At 47.2% G+C, this 23,512-nt stretch overlaps 1 protein-coding gene across 2 annotated transcripts in view; it reads left to right on the forward strand.

The window, feature by feature from the left end:
- Window positions 1–23,512, forward strand: part of ETV6 (ETS variant transcription factor 6) — a 63,381-nt gene that overhangs the window by 35,004 nt on the left and 4,865 nt on the right. The window contains exons 1-6 of one of the 2 annotated variants that reach the window (XM_063929259.1): window positions 4,850–4,904; window positions 5,368–5,532; window positions 7,522–7,656; window positions 7,805–8,347; window positions 19,791–19,933; window positions 20,980–21,080. In XM_063929259.1, the coding sequence (XP_063785329.1) occupies window positions 5,469–5,532; window positions 7,522–7,656; window positions 7,805–8,347; window positions 19,791–19,933; window positions 20,980–21,080 (986 nt within the window). In that variant the 5' untranslated portion in view covers window positions 4,850–4,904; window positions 5,368–5,468. Of the gene's footprint in view, window positions 1–4,849; window positions 4,905–5,367; window positions 5,533–7,521; window positions 7,657–7,804; window positions 8,348–19,790; window positions 19,934–20,979; window positions 21,081–23,512 lie in introns of those variants that run through there. The other variant, XM_063929258.1, reaches the window with a different exon arrangement.

Consider the following 23,512-nt stretch of genomic DNA (forward strand, 5'->3'; position numbering starts at 1 on the left):
TTGTGAACTTTGCAGCACCAGGATTGGTTGGGTGGGGTGATCCCCATATAGGTAGGGTGCAGACGGTTCCGGTATGAATGGTCGACCATGTTATGGTCGACAGTCATTAGGTCGACCACTATTGGTCGACATGGACACATGGTCGACACATGAAAATAGTCGACACATGAAAGGTCGACATATGAAAAGGTCGACATGCGTTTTTTAAAAAAATTTGGTGTCGTTTTTTGCGTAAAGTGACTGGGAACCCCAATTAGTGCACCGCGTCCCCTCGCATGGCTCGCTTCGCTCTCCATGCTTCGGGCATGGTGCCTTCGCTCCGCTACCGCTTCGCTCGGCACACTTTACCGTTCCAATCGTAGTCCATGTGGATCGTAAAGTATGGAAAAGTTCCCCAAAAGAAAAAAAAGTTAAAAAAACTCATGTCAACCTTTTCATGTGTCGACCATTTTCATGTGTCGACCATGTGTCCATGTCGACCATGTCAATGTCGACCAATAGTGGTCGACCTAATGACTGTCGACCATAACATGGTCGACCATGTGAACGGATACCGGTGCAGACGCACACCTGAACCTACTGTTACAGAAGCAAGACTTTGTTGCGCAAGCTTAGGAGTTCATTTTTACATTTTATTGTAGAGTGGTATAAGGGGCACATTTATGGGAATGTTCCGCCATTCAGTATCCAGTGTCATCCAATTATGACCGGGACAGGGAGACGCAGCTCAGTATTTGCGGATGTGATGTGACTAAGTCCCAGTGCGTGATGGCTGCTTTTTAAAAACACAGAAGGGCACTTGTCACTCTTGGGGGGTCATTCCGAGTTGGTCGCTAGCTGCATTTGTTCGCAGCACAGCGGTCAGGCTAAAAAACAGCAGTTCTGCACATGCGTATGTGGCGCAATGCGCACGCGCAACGTACGGGCACATCGAACGCGCAACGTACGGGCACAACGAACGATGTCGTTTTGCACAGGGTCTAGCGATGCATTTCAGTCGCACTGCTTGCCGCAGAGTGATTGACATGAAGTGGGCGTTTCTGGGTGGCATCTGACCGTTTTCAGGGAGTGTGCGGAAAAACGCAGGCGTGGCTGGGCGGGTTTGTGACGTCGAATCCGGACACTGAATAGTCTGAAGTGATCACAAGCGCTGAGTAGGTTTTGAGATACTCTGAAACTACACAAAAAAATGTTGTAGCCGCTCTGCGATACAAGCGATCGCACTTCTGCTTAACTAAAATACACTCCCAGTGGGCGGCGGCATAGCGTTTGCACGGCTGCTAAAACTGCTAGCGAGCGATCAACTCGGAATGACCCCCTTGGTTCTTTATAATAATAATTATGGGCCTGATTCAGCAATGGACGCAGTAAGCACAGCTGCTACATCATTGTACGTGGCAGCTGTGTGATAATATGCTAATGCCTGCAGAGGCCAGTAAATGTGCGCCGGATGACGCAAACGCATGCCTTGGCACTCCCACAAAATGGAGGCGACCTCCTAACACAAAGCTGAACGTTTTCCGGTAGAAATGGCTGCAGCGTCGCTCCCTGGAGTCAAGTTATTTTACTTTTTCATTTGGATCTCCACGTGGTCTGTGCCACGTATCTCCCTGGGGTCAAAGCGCCCCAGGTATTGCGGAGAGGGCACGTAGCGCTAGGGCCAAAATACAATACTGCGGAACAAAAGGAAAATCAGAGGAAAGAAACCAACTGCAGCCAAACAGACGCCAAGAGAAGGTAGTCAGAAAGTGTGCGGAAGGGCGGCAGCAAGGGTACAGCGCCAGGGGGGGTATACAGTCAAGGCACCATGGGCACGAGGCGGAGGCTAACCAAGGTGGTGCACGTATTGGCACTGAGGGAGGAACAGGTTCATGGAGGGGTGGTGACTGCGCAGGAATCAGAGACAGGCTTCATTTCTCTGTATTTCTGCTGTTTTCCACCATAGAACGTCCCACTGTCCCTTTCTCTGTGATGTGTGACTAGGCCGCCGAGGTCACTTCTTGGTGTTTACCTACAGTAAGTGCAAGTATCCCATTATGTTTGTGCAAAACAAACGCGCTCACTATTGGGCGTCGGTGTAACTGCCGACCCTCTGTAATAACACCGTAACAGCCACGCCCAGTGAGCAGAATCTGTGCCGAAGCGATGGAGATAGCGCCAGTGTGTGTCTGCGGAGCGTTGGCAAACGGCGCCCATTTGCAGACGCCCCTGCGGAAGACCACCCACCGGTGATTCAGCTCTCCTAGGGGAATATGCACTTTTGGTTTTATTCATATGGGCTGCGAGTGTTCACAATTGAGCGAGCACACCGTTACTGTACGTGGCCTGCATTATACCTCATTATACCTCCTCTGTTCTATACATCCAAGTGCGGGCAGGCGGAATTGCCAGGTTCTCGCAAATCTGCGTGCACTCATATATCTGCGCATTGCGGATTATCACACCAGTCCCTTACTGATTGGCTGGAGGACCACTTATCATACGCAATGTGTTTTATCATTCACAGCGAGTTTGATCACACATTGATAAATGGGCCTCTGTTTACGGCCCTCCACTATGGAGACTTTGGACTGCTCTGCACTAATTACATCATAACGCTCAACTCAGAAACATTTTCATAGGGATTGTGAATTATCGTTAGAGAAAGAAGATGAACGTTCCCACGGAACCGGTTTATAGAAGTGGTTAAGTAGTTCCCTTCCAGAAGTCCAGCCTGGGCTGAGACTGTCCCCATAAACCCTTCTCCCCCCATCCTCTGCAGAAGGGAAATTTCCTACATGGGGACGTGAAGTGGAAAGAATTCCCTGCGTGGGCCGCTGAGGTTTCCTGCCGTACACTTCTTGGATGGAACCTGCATTTCCTAATGGGATTCCGAATAAAATTCACCATCGGACATCTGTTCTCTCTCTGGTGACTGAACCCCTTCAGCCCCGGACCGCAAGCTCTCTGGTGACTGAACCCCTTCAGCCCCGGACCGCAAGCTCTCTGGTGACTGAACCCCTTCAGCCCCGGACCGCAAGTTCTCTGGTGACTGAACCCCTTCAGCCCCGGACCGCAAACCTTCTAATCCCCGGACAGGAAAACCTTAACATACTATTCCCATGTGTACAAGTGTCCGTAATTCTGTTACAGCATCATCTTAGAATGTTTTTTTTTTTTTTATTAAAAACATTCAAAGACATAAATGTAAAACTGCCATATCTTAGTAATACACGTGGGTCTGGGTTTAGGCCTATGGCGGACCAGATTGCTCTGGGGAATTGCGCACGTTTTGGGGTGACCTATGCGCCAGTTTAGCTCCATGACCTGTGACGGTCCTTCGCCCGCTCTGGGATGACTGGTGATGAGCGCAGAGATCTGTAAAACCACAGCGCAGGCCGGATCTGATTCCCAGAATGAAAGGATATAGCCAGTAATGAATTATCCCAGGAGCACCAAAGCTGTGATGCCCGAGGCAGTGTGTACATAGTAATACAGTCATATGAGGGGCATGGCGGCGGAGAGCTGTTTGCCTCAAGAGAAACCTTCTCACGTGACCACCCGGTGGCAGAGGATAATACTCTGATCGTGGGGAGTTTCCCGGGTCCAGCGCAGCTGATAATGTATCTGGGTGTGACCGTGCGTGGGTCTAGCCAGCCAGGCACTGTGCCAAATCTACGGGTTCCTCGTTCTGTGAGGCAGCAGCCAGGGTGGGTGGCGGGCCTCTATGTATTAGGGCCTATCACACATATTGGTCTTAAGTAACAGAGATTACCTAAATCAGGGATGGGAAGCTTTGGCCCTTCAGCTGTTGTTGAACTACACATCCCAGCATGCCCTGCAACAGTTTTAGCATCGCCAAATAGCAAAACTCTAGCCAGGCATGCGGGTATGTGTAGTTCAACAGCAGCTGGAGGGCCGAAGCATGCATCCAAATGTAACACCACCAAAATCATGTATTCATGTTATGGGCCTACTGCGCCCGCCCGGCCATCTGTATGTGCAGAAGAAACTGGCCTTGCCCGCTACGCTCTGTCCGTACTCTGCATAACATAACTAACTGGGGACAAAAATCTATACTTATATATACAAACACACACATACGATTATATATGGCTGTTTAGACGGCAGAGGAGGTAGATTTCTTGTTGTGGAACTACAGGATCCAGCATGCCAGAGGCTGACACTGTATGCAGATACTAGATGGGTCTCGTTTTGTTTTGTGTCTGGGTTCTGCATCCTCTGCCTTATAAAACCTAATATTCTATTTCTTTCGGGAGAAGGGCTGGATTAACAGCAGGTCAGCCCCACCCCCCCCTCCCCCCACAGCTATATCACCATTACAGGGGGCACTGTGGCATAATGTTAACTGGGGTCACTGTGTGGCATAATGTGCATTGGGGGCACTACAGTGTGTTTAGGAGCATTTACACATTATACTTTGTAATTACATTACCACTGTATCTTATTGACCATTATATTGGTGGGGCCCCCACAAGTTATCTATTCCGGGGCCCGCTACATGTGTGTCCTCAGATGTGACTATGCAAGCGCATTACATATGCGTTTGGTGTTACTGGGCAGAGTTCTATAGTATCTATGGCAGAAAAATGAATGTGTGGCGTCTCTATCTGCAGACACATATCATTTACATATGTTAGATTGTGTATGCATTGTGGCTTGTGTACAGATCATTATATGCTTATTACGGCCCAGCTTTCATCATCTCCTGGTGCAAACGGTTAAGCCCTGAGCTCCAGCAACCGTCAGAGTTACGGCTCCTGGTTAAGGCTGTGTTTTCATGTGGTTGCCATGGACACCGGGGTGTCTGACTGGGGCTGCGCTGTGTGATAACAGCTCACAGACATGTCTGTTTGACCACAGGAAATTTCCTCCTCCAAACAGGAGCTTCCTGGAGAGATGAGGTGCAGTGCGGGGCAGCTGGCACTCCTCCCCAGCAATTTACTAATAGGATGTCATACCCTGTATCTCTCACATAGGGCTCTATTCATGAAGCAGTGATAAGTGTGGAGAAGTGATCCAGTGGAGATGTTGCCCATGGCAACCAATCAGCATTGAAGTAATATCTATGATTTACGTACTATACAATTGAACAGAGCAGCTGATTGGTTGCCATGGGCAACGTCTCCACTCTTTTCACTGCATCGTGAATAGACCCTACTCCTTTGTATGTGTCTAACACTGATAATATGGAGTGAGGGGTGATACAGCGTCGGACGCATTGTACATCCCTAGGCGCTTTATACACCCCCAAAAAATATATAATGTTGCGCAGCTGACAGATCTGGCGCAACACCAGAGTCCAATCCCCTACTAGAGGGGGAGGCGCGTGAAGCGCAAACAACTAACTGATTCTATTGGTTGCAGGTCTCCCCCCCTCGCATTGGTCGCGGGACGACGTGTGTCAGTGGCTGCGCTGGGCGGAGAGCGAGTTCTCCCTGCACCCGATCGAGAATAACACATTCGAGATGAATGGCAAAGCCTTGCTGCTGCTTACCAAGGAAGACTTCCGGTACCGCTGCCCGCACTCAGGTGATTTCACATATATGTGCGCCATTTCTGGCCGGATCAAAGACGTTAGAGCAACAAACCAATCAGCTTCTAGCTGTCATTTTTCTAGCACAGTCTATGGGCAACTGATTCGCTTTAGCAGACTCATAGACTCTTGGGGGTCAATCCAGTTACCTGCAAAGGGGGCAAGTTGCCGTTACAGCCGCGTCTAAACGCCAGCAACAGCATCGCGATTCGCCTCCCTCGTGGCCCGATCTCACCACAGATTGGCAGATTTTTGTACGCAGTCCTGTGCGAGTCTGGCGGTACTGTAAGTGCGTCATACAGCCACACTTACACCTGTGCTGCAGTCGCTGGTAATTGGATTGACCACTAGGCGTATGCATTTTAATGAAAAATAACCGTTTAGCTGCCAGACAGTTGGAGAGCAGTAATCAGGAAAAATACATTTGTATTTCATTCTACTTTGGCGCCCCCTATGGGGCGTTATATAATACTGTAGTATGTAACCTGATTCTATTATAAATATAGACGCAATGAGCAATGGTGCACACCACATACAGAGCCCTTCCATCCAAAGTCATTACTACTCTCATGTGGGGTAATAAACTGGCCACAATAATTTCTCAGAAGAAATAAATTGGCTTTTACCACAATTTATGGGGGGTGTTTTCGGACAAATCAATTAAAGCACCTATTTTTTTTTCCTCCCAAAAATTACCCTTTTTCCGGAGAAAACACATAGTAACCGGGATTAGTTCCCAGACCAATGTGTTTTTGGGATCGTGAAAATGAAGCATTTTATCTTTGATTTTTTTTTTGCCTGCCTCACTCAGGTGAAAAAAACAAAAACATTGACACATCACTCATCTCCTGATATACTCTGTGCTGCTGGGGACCCTGCTCCTTCCACTATATAACTCTCAGTCTGTGATTTCCTGCTGCCTCCATTCCCCTCCTCACATCATGTCACTGCCCCTGTCACATGCAGCCCTGTCCTCACTGACACATCACTCATCTCCTGATATACTCTGTGCTGCTGGGGACCCTGCTCCTCCCACTATATAACTCTCAGTCTGTGGCTTCCTGCTGCCTCCATTCCCCTCCTCACATCATGTCACTGCCCCTGTCACATGCAGCCCTGTCCTCACTGACACATACCTCACCTCCTGATATACTCTGTGCTGCTGGGGGCCCTGCTCCTCCCACTATATAGCTCTCAGTCTGTGGCTTCCTGCTGCCTCCATTCCCCTCCTCACATCATGTCACTGCCCCTGTCACATGCAGCCCTGTCCTCACTGACACATCATTCATCTCCTGATACACTCTGTGCTGCTGGGGGACCCTGCTCCTCCCACTATATAACTCACAGTCTGTGGCTTCCTGCTGCCTCCATTCCCCTCCTCACATCATGTCACTGCCCCTGTCACATGCAGCCCTGTCCTCACTGACACATCACTCCTCTCCTGATACACTCTGTGCTGCTGGGGACCCTGCTCCTCCCACTATATAACCTCAGTCTGTGGCTTCCTGCTGCCTCCATTCCCCTCCTCACATCATGTCACTGCCCCTGTCACATGCAGCCCTGTCCTCACTGACACATCACTCATCTCCTGATATACTCTGTGCTGCTGGAGATCCTGCTCCTCCCACTATATAACTCTGACTGTGGCTTCCTGCTGCCTCCATTCCCCTCCTCACATCATGTCACTGCCCCTGTCACATGCAGCCCTGTCCTCACTGACACATCACTCCTCTCCTGATATACTCTGTGCTGCTGGGAGACCCTGCTCGGTTTGCCTATATGGTAAATACAATCCTGTCCTTGTATATGTGAGATCATGCAATCTCTGCTGTTATATTAGACCCTGTGTGTATTAGATTGTGTGTGTGTGTGTGTGTGTGTGTGTGTGTGTGTGTGTGTGTGTGTGTGTGTGTGTGTGTGTGTGTGTGTAGATATTGCAGTGAGTGTTGTGTGCATATAAAAGTAACGCAGCTCTTGCGGTGCAGGTGATGTTTTGTACGAGGTTCTGCAGCACATCCTGCGACACCGGAAGCCCCGCCCGGCGCACTCATCTGTATATCACACTGGAAACTCTTTCCACAGCCAGCCCGAGGTTATGCTGCCCCACAACCATCATGACGGTAAGTGCTGCCGGTATGTGGCCGCTGTGGCGCATCTGCGGAGCGACTGTATCTCTCTCCTGACTGCAGAGCACTCTGCACAATGACGGGAGGAATTGGTGATTTTATTTCTCCCTTTAATATTTTGTATGTTTGTTTTTGCCCCCAGATCACCTCCAACACAGACCCCCGAGACCGCCCTCCGATGTCCACCCGCAGAATACCCCCACTATAGAGCTGCGGCATCGAACCCTCTCCCCCCTTTCTTCTAACCACCACCCCTCCCCAGACCCTGAGAGCCGCCCACTGCGCTCACCGCTGGACAGCAACCTCCGTCGCCCCTCCCCCGCTGAGCGCCTCCACCGCTTGCAAAGTGAAACCAACCACCACACCCAGGACCCTTACCCCTTATCCGTGTCCCCTGCTGATGCCAACCACTGCTCTGCCGAATCACTCCCCAAATCCAGCAGCCCGCGCCAAGAGAACCCGCGGGTCATCCAGCTTATGCCCAGCCCTATCATGCACCCGCTACTTCTCAATCCGCGCCACCCTGTGGAATTTAAGCAGCCGCGGCTGGGAGCAGATGACGGGCAGCAGCGAGAGGGCAAACCCATGAACTTATCTCACAGAGAGGAGCTGGCGTACATGAATCACGTCATGGTCTCTATCTCACCACCCGAGGAGCAGGTCATGCCCATGGGAAGAATAGCCGGTACGTAGGCTGCATCCATATCTGAGCGTGCCAGGGCCATGTAAGATATTGGGGGGGGTGTTTACTTGTAAGTGTGTGGGGTTAGTAGAATGTGTAGAGATGTTAGTGTAGGGAGTGGGGGGCTCGTTGTGATATATGGGTGTTAGTAGAATGTGTAGAGATATTAGTGTAGGGAGTGGGGGGCTCGTTGTGATATATGGGTGTTAGTAGAATGTGTAGAGATATTAGTGTAGGGAACGGGTGAGTCGGTGTGATATATGGGTGTCAGTAGAATGTGTAGAGATATTAGTGTAGGGAACGGGGGAGTCTGTGTGATATATGGTGTTAGTAGAATGTGTAGAGATATTAGTGTAGGGAGCAGGGGACCCTGTGTGATATATGGGTGTTAGTAGAATGTGTAGAGATATTAGTGTAGGGAGTGGGGGGCTCGTTATGATATATGGGTGTTAGTAGAATGTGTAGAGATATTAGTGTAGGGAACGGGGGAGTCGGTGTGGTATATGTATGTTAGTAGAATGTGTAGAGATATTAGTGTAGAGAGCTCATTGTGATATATGGGTGTTAGTCGTATGTGTTGCGATATTAGTGTTGAGAGTGGGGGGCTCGGTGTGATATGTGGGGATTAGTAGAGAGAGATATTAGTGTAGGGAGCAGGGGACCCTGTGTGATATATGTATGTTAGTAGAATGTGTAGAGATATTAGTGTAGGGAGCAGGGGACCCTGTGTGATATATGTATGTTAGTAGAATGTGTAGAGATATTAGTGTAGGGAGTGGGGGGTTTGTTGTGATATATGGGTGTTAGTAGAATGTGTAGAGATTAGTGTAAGGAATGGGGGGCTCGTTGTGATATGTGTGTTAGTAGAATGTGTAGAGATATTAGTGTAGGGAGCAGGGGACCCTGTGTGATATATGGGTGTTAGTAGAATGTGTAGAGAAATTAGTGTAGGGAACGTGGGAGTCAGTGTGATATATGGGTGTTAGTAGAATGTGTTGCAATATTCATGTAGGGAGTGGGGGGCTCGTTGTGATATGTGTGTTAGTAGAATGTGTAGAGTTGTTAGTGTAGGGAGCAGGGGACCCTGTGTGATATATGTATGTTAGTAGAATGTGTAGAGATATTAGTGTAGGGAGTGGGGGGCTCGTGATATATGTGTGTTAGTAGAATGTGTAGCGATATTAGTGTAGGGAGTGGGGGGCTTGTTGTGATATATGGGTGTTAGTAGAATGTGTTGCGATATTAGTGTAGGGAGTGAGGGGCTCGTTGTGATATATGTGTGTTAGTAGAATGTGTTGCGATATTAGTGTAGGGAGTGGAGGGCTCGTTGTGATATATGGGGGTTAGTAGAATGTGTAGAGATATTAGTGTAGGGAGCAGGGGACCCTGTGTGATATATGTATGTTAGTAGAATGTGTAGAGATATTAGTGTAGGGAGCAGGGGACCCTGTGTGATATATGTATGTTAGTAGAATGTGTAGAGATGTTAGTGTAGGGAGTGGGGGGTTTGTTGTGATATATGGGTGTTAGTAGAATGTGTAGAGATATTAGTGTAGGGAACGGGGGAGTCGGTGTGGTATATGGGTGTTAGTAGAATGTGTAGAGATATTAGTGTAGGGAGCAGGGGACCCTGTGTGATATATGGGTGTTAGTAGAATGTGTAGAGATATTAGTGTAGGGAGTGGGAGGCTCGTTATGACATATGGGTGTTAGTAGAATGTGTTGCGATATTAGTGTAGGGAGTGAGGGGCTCGTTGTGATATATGTGTGTTAGTAGAATGTGTTGCGATATTAGTGTAGGGAGTGGAGGGCTCGTTGTGATATATGGGGGTTAGTAGAATGTGTAGAGATATTAGTGTAGGGAGCAGGGGACCCTGTGTGATATATGTATGTTAGTAGAATGTGTAGAGATAATAGTGTAGGGAGCAGGGGACCCTGTGTGATATATGTATGTTAGTAGAATGTGTAGAGATATCAGTGTAGGGAGTGGGGGGCTCGTTGTGAAATATGTATTTTAATAGGATGTGTAGAGATATTAGTGTAGGGAGTGGGGGGCTTGTTGTGGTATATGGGTGTTAGTCGTATGTGTTGCGATATTATGGAGAGAGTGGGGGGCTCGGTGTGATATGTGGGGATTAGTAGAGAGAGATATTAGTGTAGGGAGCAGTGGACCCTGTGTGATATATGTATGTTAGTAGAATGTGTAGAGATATTAGTGTAGGGAGCAGGTGACCCTGTGTGATATATGGGTGTTAGTAGAATGTGTTGCGATATTCATGTAGGGAGTAGGGGGTTTGTTGTGATATATGGGTGTTAGTAGAATGTGTAGAGATTAGTGTAGGGAATGGGGGGCTCGTTGTGATATATGTGTGTTAGTAGAATGTGTAGAGATATTAGTGTAGGGAGCAGGGGACCCTGTGTGATATATGGGTGTTAGTAGAATGTGTAGAGAAATTAGTGTAGGGAACGTGGGAGTCAGTGTGATATATGGGTGTTAGTAGAATGTGTTGCGATATTCATGTAGGGAGTGGGGGGTTTGTTGTGATATATGGGTGTTAGTAGAATGTGTAGAGATTAGTGTAGGGAATGGGGGGCTCGTTGTGATATATGTGTGTTAGTAGAATGTGTAGAGATATTAGTGTAGGGAGCAGGGGACACTGTGTGATATATGGGTGTTAGTAGAATGTGTAGAGATATTAGTGTAGGGAACGGGGGAGTCGATGTGGTATATGTATGTTAGTAGAATGTGTAGCGATATTAGTGTATGGAGTGGGGGGATCATTGTGATATATGGGTGTTAGTCGTATGTGTTGCGATATTAGTGTAGAGAGTGGGGGGCTCGGTGTGATATGTGGGGATTAGTAGAGAGAGATATTAGTGTAGGGAGCAGGTGACCCTGTGTGATATATGTATGTTAGTAGAATGTGTAGAGATATTAGTGTAGGGAGTGGGGGGTTTGTTGTGATATATGGGTGTTAGTAGAATGTGTAGAGATATTAGTGTAGGGAGCAGGGGACCCTGTGTGATATATGTATGTTAATAGAATGTGTAGAGATATCAGTGTAGGGAGTGGGGGGCTCTTTGTGAAATATGTATGTTAATAGATTGTGTTGCGATATTAGTGTAGGGAGTGCGGGGCTCGTTGTGATATATGGGGGTTAGTAGAATGTGTAGAGATATTAGTTTAGGGAGCAGGGGACCCTGTGTGATTATATGTATGTTAATAGAATGTGTAGAGATATCAGTGTAGGGAGTGGGGGGCTCATTGTGAAATATGTATGTTAATAGAACGTGTAGAGATATTAGTATAGGGAGTGGGGGGCTTGTTGTGGTATATGGGTGTTAGTAGAATGTGTAGAGATATTAGTGTAGGGAGTGGGGGGCTCGGTGTGATATGTGGGGTTAGTAGAATGTGTAGAGATATTAGTGTAGGGAGTGGAAGGCTCGTTGTGATATATGGGGGTTAGTAGAATGTGTAGAGTTGTTAGTGTAGGGAGTGGGGGTCTCATTGTGAAATATGTATGTTAATAGAATGTGTAGAGATATTAGTGTAGGGAGTGGGGGGCTCGTTGTGATATATGGGTGTTAGAATGTGTAGAGATATTAGTGTAGGGAGTGGGGGGCTTGTTGTGGTCTATGGGTGTTAGTAGAATGTGTTGCGATATTCATGTAGGGAGTGGGGAGCTCGTTGTGATATGTGTGTTAGTAGAATGCGTAGAGATATTAGTGTAGGGAGCACGGGACCCTGTGTGATATATGTATGTTAGTAGAATGTGTAGAGATATTAGTGTAGGGAGCAGGGGACCCTGTGTGATTATATGTATGTTAGTAGAATGTGTAGAGATATTAGTGTAGGGAGCAGGTGACCCTGTGTGATATATGTATGTTAGTAGAATGTGAAGAGATATTAGTGTAGGGAGTGGGGGGTTTGTTGTGGTATATGGGTGTTAGTAGAATGTGTAGAGATATTAGTGTAGGGAGCAGGGGACCCTGTGTGATATATGTATGTTAGTAGAATGTGTAGAGATATTAGTGTAGGGAGCAGGTGACCCTGTGTGATATATGTATGTTAGTAGCATGTGTTGCGATATTAGTGTAGGGAGTGGAGGGCTCGTTGTGATATATGGGGGTTAGTAGAATGTGTAGAGATATTAGTGTAGGGAGCAGGGGACCCTGTGTGATATATGTATGTTAATAGAATGTGTAGAGATATCAGTGTAGGGAGTGGGGGGCTCTTTGTGAAATATGTATGTTAATAGAATGTGTTGCGATATTAGTGTAGGGAGTGGGGGGCTCGTTGTGATATATGGGGGTTAGTAGAATGTGTAGAGATATTAGTGTAGGGAACAGGGGACCTTGTGTGATATATGTATGTTAGTAGAATGTGTAGGGAGCAGTGGACCCTGTGTGATATATGTATGCTTCTGCTTCAAAAAAGAACTTAAACTTAGGGTCCACCCTATTGAAACTACTCGCTTATTTGAGTGCATTGCTGCCCGGAGTTCGACAGGATTAGGTTTCAGAGTACTTCTCATTTACCGGCCACCTGGAGATGGAAAGATATTTCTACAAGAAATTGCAGACACTGTCGCTGGCCTGGTTCTGGAACATCAAAGATGGCTCATCCTTGGGGATTTCAATGCATGGGTGGATGATGAGCTCTCATGCCTTGGCCAAGACCTCCTGTGCACAATGAATGGTCTGGGCTTCACACAGGTCATTCCTTCTGCCACACATAAAAGCGGTCACACTCTGGACCTTGTCTTTCAGATTGGATTAGAAGTCACTGACCTAAAAATAAACCCAGTCATCTGGTCAGACCACTACTCCCTCTGGTTCTCAGTTGCAACCCCTCAAATAAGATCTCTGCCCGTGAAGTTGACCAGGTATCGTCCAAGGAGGGGTATGACTCCCCAGGCTCTTGCAGCAAATCTGGATCTCTCTGCTATACTGGGTGCCTGTGAAGATCCCTGTTCCCTAGTCCGTTATTATAATAGGGTTGTTATGGCTGCAATTGATATTATCGCCCCTGTGCGTATAAGACCTCGCAAACCACAACGTCAAGCTCCATGGTTCGACAACAGTGTTAGTGAGCTCAAGAAAAGGGGGCGTAGACTGGAAAGACGATGGAGGAAGACTATCCTAGTGGATGACAAAATAAAACTAATAAAGCATAACGTAGAATATCAATCGACAATCACTCGTAAGAAAGCACAGTTCCTGTCAAATGAGATCACAGCAGCAAACAATAGGCCAGCTCAACTTTTCCGCACAGTGGAGATGCTTTGCAAGCCAGCATGCCTGCAGACTGATGAGACCCTCTCCCAGGCAAGATGCAACGAGTTTGCAAACTTCTTCGCAGATAAAATATCCACCATCCAGGCTGGAATCTCCACAGTGCCATCAAAGGAGTGCCAAACTACAAAGCCTGCCAATATAAGCTACCTGCCTTCATGGACCAGCTTTGATCCAGTGGATGTAAAGGACACTGCTGAAATTGCTCGGATTTTGCGTCCCACCACCTGTGATCTGGACCCAGCCTCAACCAAGCTTCTAATAGGTTGTATGGATATAATTGGTCCTGTCTTTACAAAAATTGTTCATTGCTCTTTGCAGACAGGCATTTTTCCTGGACCCCTAAAGGAAGCAATTGTTAGACCGCTTCTTAAAAAACCTAATTTAGATCCCGACTGCATGACCAACTACAGACCGGTATCAAACCTTCCTTCCTAGGAAAGGTTATTGAGAAAGTGGTTGCAAATCAACTGGAAACCCGCCTGACAACCCATGATATTTATGATCCATTCCAATCAGGATTCAGGAGAAGACATAGCACTGAAACAGCCCTGGTGTGTGTGTTAAATGATCTTCTGATGGCAAAAGACAGAGGTGACTGTTCAATATTAATCCTTCTGGATCTCTCGGCAGCATTTGATACAGTGGACCATGGGATTCTGATTGAGCGACTGATACATTTCTGTGGTCTGGATGGCACAGTCCTAAGCTGGTTCAAATAATTTCTCACAGGCAGGTCACAGAGAGTATCATCTGGATTATACTCATCACCACCAGTACCATTGCCCTGTGGTGTCCCACAAGGTTCTATACTATCCCCCATGCTTTTTGCAGTATACATGCTCCCATTGGGCGAAATAATCAGGCGCCATGGCCTGGTCTACCACTGCTATGCAGATGATACACAACTGTACTTGTCCTTTGCTCCGGGCACTGATAACCCAATAGCAACCCTAAATGGCTGTCTAGCTGAACTACAGGAGTGGATGAGCGCCAGTTGGCTGCGACTGAACCCGGATAAAACAGAGGTCCTTATGATACGACCGCAACATCAAAGGACAAGACTGCAGCATAGCCAACCAACTGGACTTACACTCGGGGATTCAGAATTACAGACCAGTGATCGTGTGCGGAATCTTGGCGTTGTCCTGGATGGTGGCTTGACACTTAAACATCAGATATCAGCCACAATCAAATCCTCATTCTTTCACCTGAGGAACATAGCCAGAATCAAGCACTTAATTCCCTCAGATGATATGCCAAAAGTCATCCATGCATTTGTATCATCTCGTTTAGACTACTGTAATGCCCTCTACCTTGGTCTACCAGCAAAAGAATTGCAACGCTTACAGCTGGTGCAAAACACAGCTGCCAGGCTATTAACCAACCAGCCCCGTTCTAGCCACATAACACCCATCCTCTACTCCCTTCACTGGCTGCCTGTAAGATAGCAAATCATCTTCAAGATTGGCTTACTGAGTTTCAAAGCATTACATGACCAAGGCCCAAGGTACCTGAAACAGCTTCTGACCCCATACTGCCCCAATCTATTACTGCGATCTGTAGATGAAGGACTTTTAGCAGTACCTAGAATCTACCGTAATTCATCTGGGGGTCGAGCTTTTAGTCATGCGGCTCCGACTCTATGGAACTCACTTCCCCGCACAGTGCGAGAGGCCCCAACTATAGAATCCTTCAAAAGTAGACTCAAGACTTTTCTGTTTACTCAAGCATTTCCATAATGTCCCTTTTAGTATCTTCATGCTTCTGTATTTTATGAAAATGTACTTCATTATTTTCTGTACTATATTATGCTATGTATCTGTTAAGCGCCTTGGGTCCTATTGGAGAAAGAGCGCTATATAAATAAAATTATTATTATTATTATTTATGTTAGTAGAATGTGTAGAGATATTAGTGTAGGGAGCAGGGGACCCTGTGTGATATATGTATGTTAAGAGAATGTGTAGAGATATCAGTGGGGGGCTCGTTGTGAAATATGTATGTTAAGAGAATGTGTTGCGATATTAGTGTAGGGAGTGGGGGGCTTGTTGTGATATATGGGGGTTAGTAGAATGTGTAGAGATATTAGTGTAGGGAGCAGGGGACCCTGTGTGATATATGTATGTTAGTAGAATGGCCCTCATTCCGAGTTGTTCGCTTGTTATTTTTCTTCGCATCGGTGCGATTTTCGGCAACTGAGCATGCGCAATGTTCGCACTGCGGCTGCGTCAACTAAATTTGCTAAGAAGTTTGATATTTTACTCACGGCATTACGAGGTTTTTTCTTCGTTCTGATGATCGGAGTGTGATTGACAGGAAGTGGGTGTTTCTGGGCGGAAACTGACCGTTTTATGGGTGTGTGTGAAAAAACGCTGCCGTTTCTGGGAAAAACGCGGGAGTGGCTGGAGAAACGGGGGAGTGTCTGGGCGAACGCTGGGTGTGTTTGTGACGTCAAACCAGGAACGAAACTGACTGAACTGAACGCAGTGGCAGAGTAAGTGTCGAGCTACTCAGAAACTGCTAAGAAATTTCTATTCGCAATTTTGAGAATCTTTCGTTCGCAATTCTGCTAAGCTAAGATTCACTCCCAGTAGGCGGCGGCTTAGCGTGTGCAATGCTGCTAAAAGCAGCTTGCGAGCGAACAACTCGGAATGAGGGCCGTTGTGTAGAGATTTTAGTGTAGGGAGCAGGGGACCCTGTGTGATATATGTAGAGATATTAGTGTAGGGAGTGGGGGGCTCGTGATATATGGGTGTTAGTAGAATGTGTTGCGATATTAGTGTAGGGAGTGGGGGGCTCGTTGTGATATATGGGTGTTAGTAGAATGTGTTGCGATATTAGTGTAGGGAGTGGGGGGCTCGTTGTGATATATGGGGGTTAGTAGAATGTGTAGAGATATTAGTGTAGGGAGCAGGGGACCCTGTGTGATATATGTATGTTAATAGAATGTGTAGAGATATCAGTGTAGGGAGTGGGGGGCTCGTTGTGAAATATGTATTTTTATAGGATATGTAGAGATATTAGTGTAGGGAGTGGGGGGCTTGTTGTGGTATATGGGTGTTAGTAGAATGTATTGCGATATTAGTGTAGGGAATGGGGGGCTCGGTGTGATATATGGGTGTTAGTAGAATGTGTTGCGATATTAGTGTGGGGTCTCGTTATGATATGTGGGGATTAGTAGAATTTGTAGAGATCTTATTGTAGGGAGTGGGGGGAGCTCGTTGCGATATATGTATGTTAATAGAATGTGTAGAGATATTAGTGTAGGGAGTGGGGGGCTCGTTGTAATGTATGGGTGTTAGTAGAATATGTAGAGCTATTAGTGGAGGGTTCGTTGTGATATATGGGTGTTAGTAGAATGTGTAGAGATATTAGTGTAGGGAGTGGGGGGCTTGTTGTTATATATGGGTGTTAGTAGAATGTGTTGCGATATTAGTGTGGGTGACTCATTGTGATATGTGGGGATTAGTAGAATTTGTAGAGCTATTAGTGTAGGGAGTGGGGGGAGCTCATTGTGATATATGTATGTTAATAGAATGTGTAGAGATATTAGTGTAGGTAGTGGGGGGCTCGTTGTGATATATGGGTGTTAGTAGAATGTGTAGGGAATGGGGGGCTCGGTGTGATATGTGGGGATTAGTAGAATGTGTTGCGATATTGGTGTAGGGAGTGGGGGGCTCAATGTGGTATATGTATGTTAGTAGAATGTGTAGAGATATTAGTGTATCGAGTGGGGGGCTCGTTGTGATATATGGGTGTTAGTAGAATGTGTAGAGATATAAGGGTAGGGAGTGGGGGAATCGGTGTGATATGTGGGTGTTAGTGTAGGGAGCAGGGAACCCGGTGTGATATGCGGTAGTTAGTGAAATGTATAGAGATATTAGTGTAGGGAGCAGGGGAGTCTGCAAGATATATAAATGTTAGTAGAAGTTGTAGAGATATTAGAGTAGAGAGCAGGAGAACCGGTGTGATATATGGTTGTTAGTAGAATGTATCAAGATATTAGTGTAGGGTGTGAAAGACTGTGTAATGATGGATTAGTAGAGTGTGTAAGGAGCAGGGGATCCGGTGTGGTATGTGGGGTTAGTAGAATATATAGAGATATTAGTGTAGGGAGCAGGTGAGTCAGTGTTATATGCGGGGATTAGTAGAATGTGTAGAGATAGTAGTGTAGGGAACGTGGGAGTCGGTGTGATATATGTATGTTAGTAGAATGTGTAGAGAAATTAGTGTAGGGAACAGGGGAATCGGTGTGATATATATGTATGTTAGTAGAATATGTAGAGATATTAGTGTAGGGAACGTGGGAGTCGGTGTGATATATGTATGTTAGTAGAATGTGTAGAGAAATTAGTGTAGGGAACAGGGGAATCGGTGTGATATATATGTATGTTAGTAGAATGTGTAGAGAAATTAGTGTAGGGAACGTGGGAGTCAGTGTGATATATGTATGTTAGTAGAATGTGTAGAGATATTAGTGTAGGGAACGGGGAGTCGGTGTGGTATATGTATGTTAGTAGAATGTGTAGGGAGTGGGGGGCTCTGAGTGATGTGTGGGGTTAGTAGAATGTGTAGAGATATTAGTGTATGGAACGGGGGAGTCGGTGTGGTATATGTATGTTAGTAGATTGTGTAGCAATATTAGTGTAGGGAATGCCCTACAAGTCTCTTTGAATATGATGCCACAAGCTTGGCACACCTATCTTTGGGCAGTTTCGCCCATTCTCTCAAGCTCCATCAGGTTGGATGGGAAGCGTCGGTGCACAGCCATTTTCAGATCTCTCCAGAGATGTTAATTCGGATTCAAGTCTGGGCTCTGGCTGGGCCACTCAAGGCCATTCACAGAGTTGTCCTGAAGCCACTCCTTCTGTCCTTCTGGAAGGTTCTCCTCTCTCCACAGAGGAATGCTGTAGCTCTGACAGAGTGACCATCGTGTTCTTGGTCACCTCCCTACTGGAGCTTGATAGGTGCTGCAAAGAGGATTGGGCGAAACTGGCCAAAGATAGGTGTGCAAACCTTGTGGCATCATAGTCAAAAAGACTTGAGGTTGTAATTGCCTCCAAAGGTGCATCAACAAAGGATTGAGCAAAGGCTGTGAATACTTATGTACATGTGATTTCTTCGTTTTTTATTTTTTATTAATTTGCAAAAATCTCAAAAGTCTTTTTTCACGTCGTCATTATGGGGTATTGTGTGTAGAATTTTGAGGGGAAAAATTAATTTATTCAATTTTGGAATAAGGCTGTAACATAACAAAATGTGGAAAAAGTGAAGCGCTGTGATTACTTTCCGGATGCTCTGTATGTTGCAGAGTGTAGGGAGCGGGGGGACCTGGTGTAATATGTTGGTGTTAGTAGAATGTGTAGAAATATTAGTGTAGGGATCGGGGGAACCGATGTAATATGTGGGATTAGTAAAATATATGTTGCAGAGTGTAGGGAGTGGGGGAAACGTGATATGCGGAATAGGGTGCAGATGTAGGGAGCAGAGGAAATAATAAATTATGTGGACAACTAAGTTTCATTTTAAAACATTTCAGTTTTGGAATGATTACTGTCTGCCTTTATGTAAATACTTTATTGCATGTTCCCTACAGTGATGGTGGCACATAAAGGGGGGGGTTTCTAGGTACAGGACAAGCTGCAGACCAGCTCATTTGATTGGCCCCTGTACATACAGGAGACGTGTACTTTTACTTAAATTCCCCTGTATTTAAACCAGACCTTGTGTAGCAAGCCGTACTCAGGACTCAAACTTTCAACCTCGTACACCACAGTCAGACACCTAACACATCGTTTTACATAACCTTTACAAGGCTTCTGATGTATTGGGTGTCTGACTGTGGTACACGAGGTTATAAGTTCTCCTGCATTACATGCTGAGCTTTGTATGTTTTATATATAAGGGGATTTAACTAAAAGTTACTAGAACAAGTGGCACATAATCCCACTGCCACGGATAGCTGAGGTAGGTGTATGAATTTGGCACAGGAGGTTTGCTTGTAGTTGGTACACCTGCTCATTGATGCAAATATCTGATCAGCCATTTGTATATATTAGTGTGTGTGTGTGTGTGTGTGTGCGTGCGTGCGTGCGTGCGTGCATTTGATCTTTTCATGATTGTACCTGTTGTCTCCCCCTCGCTCCAGATTGCCGCCTGCTCTGGGATTATGTATACCAGCTCCTGTCTGACATCAGATACGAAAACTTTATCCGCTGGGAAGATAAGGAGTCAATGGTTTTCCGAATCATGGACCCCAATGGTTTGGCGCGCCTCTGGGGGAACCACAAGGTAATACATGCGCTTCCTGTGATCATCTTCCATTGCGGTTCCCTTGTCTGTCTCTCCTTGTCCCGCCGCGTCTGTCTCTCCTTGTCCGCCGCGTCTGTCTCTCCTTGTCCCGCAGCGTCTGTCTCTCCTTGTCCCGCAGCGTCTGTCTCTCCTTGTCCTGCAGTGTCTGTCTCTCCTTGTCCGCCGTGTCTGTCTCTCCTTGTCCGCCGCGTCTGTCTCTCCTTGTCCGCCGCGTCTGTCTCTCCTTGTCCGCCGCGTCTGTCTCTACTTGTCCCGCAGCATCTGTCTTTCCTTGGGGGTAATTCAGAGTTGATCGCAGCAGCAAATTTGTTAGGTAATGGGCAAAACCATGTGCAGTGCAGGTGGGGCAGATGTAACATGTGCAGAGAGAGTTAGATTTGGGTGGGTTATTTTGTTTCTGTGCAGGGTAAACACTGGCTGCTTTATTTCTACACTGCAATTTAGATTTCAGTTTAAACACACCCCACCCAAATCTAACTCTCTCTGCACATGTTACATCTGCCCCACCTGCACTGCACATGGTTTTGACCATTAGCTAACAAATTTGCTGCTGCGATCAGATCTGAATTAGGCTCCTTGTCCGCCGCGATGCCTCTAGTTGTCCGTCACGTCTGCCTTTCCTTGTCCGCCGCGCTGCCTTTCCTTGTCCACCGCGTCTGCCTCTCGTTGTCCGCCGCGTCTGCCTCTCGTTGTCCGCCGCGTCTGCCTCTCGTTGTCCGCCGCGTCTGCCTCTCGTTGTCCGCCGCGTCTGCCTCTCGTTGTCCGCCGCGTCTGCCTCTTGTTGTCTGCCGCGTCTGCCTCTCGTTGTCCGCCGCGTCTGCCTCGCCTTGTTCGCCACATCTGCCTCTCCTTGTCCGCCTCTCCTTGTCCACCACGTCCGCCTCTCCTTGTCCGTCGCGTCTGCGTCGCCTTGTCCGCCGTGTCTGCCTTTCCTTGTCCCACGTCTGACTCGCCTTGTCCGCCGCGTCTGTCTCCTCGCTCTCCCTGTAGGCTGTTTCTTATTCCTCTCTCTCCTCTGTACACAGAACAGGACAAACATGACGTATGAGAAGATGTCGCGGGCGCTCCGCCATTACTACAAACTGAACATAATCCGCAAGGAACCCGGCCAGCGGCTGCTCTTCAGGTAACAGCACCTGGCTCATCTCAGAGGAAACACTGAGAGACATATTTTTCTGCTGCGGGGTACACTGGGCTCCACAAGGATTGGACAATGGGGTGTAGAGTAAAATCTTGATCCGAGGCACCAACAGGCTTAAAGCTTTGACTGTTCCCAGAATGCACAGCGCCGCCTCCTATATCACCCCGCCTCCCAGCACTGGAGCTCAGTTTTAGTTTTGTAAGTTGGTGCTGCAGTAAGCAGGCACATAACAGAGGGGCTGCTCCAGGCAGCACTGAGAAAAGCTTTTTATGAGGTAAAAAGTGAAGACTTCAAGGGCAGCAGCGGTGGTAAATGTCTTGTGACATTCACTGCTGCAGCTCCAGCTCTCCCCAGCGGCGCTGTACACTCCCGAGCCCTGGTTGCCGGGTACCTACAGCGGAGGCTCCGGTTTACTTCACGTTAGACACACACGGCTGGGGCTCTCCGGGATCGCGTGGCCGCGCTTCGGGAGGTGGTAAGTGGGTCCCGCTCGCGGGACCCGGTCTTTATCGCGATCCGGCGTGGTCAGTGAGAGGCGGGCCGCGCGCGCTGGTGGTGGACACTGTGGCAGTACAGGCGATCCCACTAGATTACCAGGGCATGGGTGCAGGTCAGGTTTTCTCTCTAAACCATTTTCAGTAGCCCACAGTACCCTGTGGTTTTGCCAGCAGGGGAACAAGGCTCAGACCTGAAGCCCCTCCCCCAGGGCTCCATTTCCCGCAAATGTTCCCGCCCTGGAGCTGCATATATGTCTCTCCCTCACTCCCTGTCAGTGTCTGGGCGCCATTATCTCTCAGCTTCACTGTTCCTGGGACTGCTTGGGCAAATCCTCCTATGTAAAGCCGCCTGGTTGTCAGTGCTGTGACTTTACATGACACTTAAGTATTCTACCTGCCTTTTTAGACAGTGATAGTTAAGAACAAGTGCATTTAGTCAGGGTTTTCTAGTACAAGTACCCTGTGATATACATCCAGTTCTTACTGTGTAGTGTTATATCTATTGACTACATAGCTATATATATATATAAGCTAGTCCAGTGCAGTATTATTGTTAGTAATAACCTCTGCATTGTACAGACTGTGACTATCTGTGTGTGCATTAGATAGCTGAGTGGTGTCCATTTCGTGTCTTTCACTCAACTTGCTATCCCTATATTCTATAACCTGAGGGGGCTTGGTGCGTCAGGTTTTATATTGATATAGGATTTTCACAAAGATATACTTTAATACGTATTTTTCTCTGTGATTTTAGTCACCATATCTCTCCTTTATCTCTGCTGGTGCTGACTACACTGCGCAGGGGTTTGGGTAAGAGGTATTGTGCTGCTGATAATTGTACTGTGTTACCTGATACTGCAAGTTATATCATGTCTGCTTCTGAGGGTAACGGTTCTGGGGCTGAACACACTGCCGGTGTTGCTGAAGCCACAGATCCCTATGAGGAAATATAGCAGCTGTGGGCTCTGGTTCTGGGGGCTCCTTGACCCCCCAGTGGGACTGTGGCAACGGAGGTACATAATGACCCACCGTGGGCCGCTTTTTCCCCGCTTCTACATACGCTAGTTCATAAACTAACACCCCCTATGGGACCCCCAATGCCGGTACAACCGTATGTGGTCCCTGCAGTTAACCCGCCGTGGGTGGACGATTTATCTGCTCAATTGAAGTTGAACCAGTCCCTGACTACTAAAAAGTCTGACCATCGCTCGCCTAAGACCAAGAGGTCCTCTAAGCGAGCGCTTGTCTCCTCACAATCCACTGCTGTCACTGACACCTCGTCTGATGATGACGGCACTTACACTGACTCCACAGGTTCTGACTCAGATATGGCTGATGGGGAGGGTAGTTCACATGTGGATGTTCCTGATCTTTTGAAGGCTATTAAGTTAATTCTACAGATTACGGATGATTCCGAGCCATCCGTCCCTCCTAAGAAGCCAGATAGGTTCAAGCGTCAGAAGGTGGTTAAACAAGTTTTACCTCACTCTGATCACCTAGTGGATATACGTCAGGAACCCTGGGAAAAACCGGGTACGAAGTTTGTGCCTCAAAAGAAGATGCTGGCTCGCTATCCCCTCGCACCAGAGCTGTCTTGGGAAACGCCTCCAGTAGACTCACATGTGGCTAGGATGGTGGTTTCCTCAGCTCTACCTGTCACTACCGTCACGTCTCTAAAAGAGCCTACAGATAAACGTGTGGAGGGTTGTCTGAAAGCGATTTACACCCTCACGGGGGCTGCACAAAGGCCCACTATTGCAGCAACATGGGCTGCAGAGGCTATTGAAGCATGGGGCTTGGAGTTAGAAGCTGAAATCTCTTCTGATCATGCTAGACAATGCTTGCCATATATTGTCACAGCTTCTCGCTATATTAAAGAGGCGGCTTCTGATGCCGGTATCCTAGCAGCCAAGGCCTCTA

Source organism: Pseudophryne corroboree, chromosome 6, assembly GCF_028390025.1.
Source record: "Pseudophryne corroboree isolate aPseCor3 chromosome 6, aPseCor3.hap2, whole genome shotgun sequence".
Taxonomy (NCBI): Eukaryota; Metazoa; Chordata; class Amphibia; order Anura; family Myobatrachidae; genus Pseudophryne; species Pseudophryne corroboree.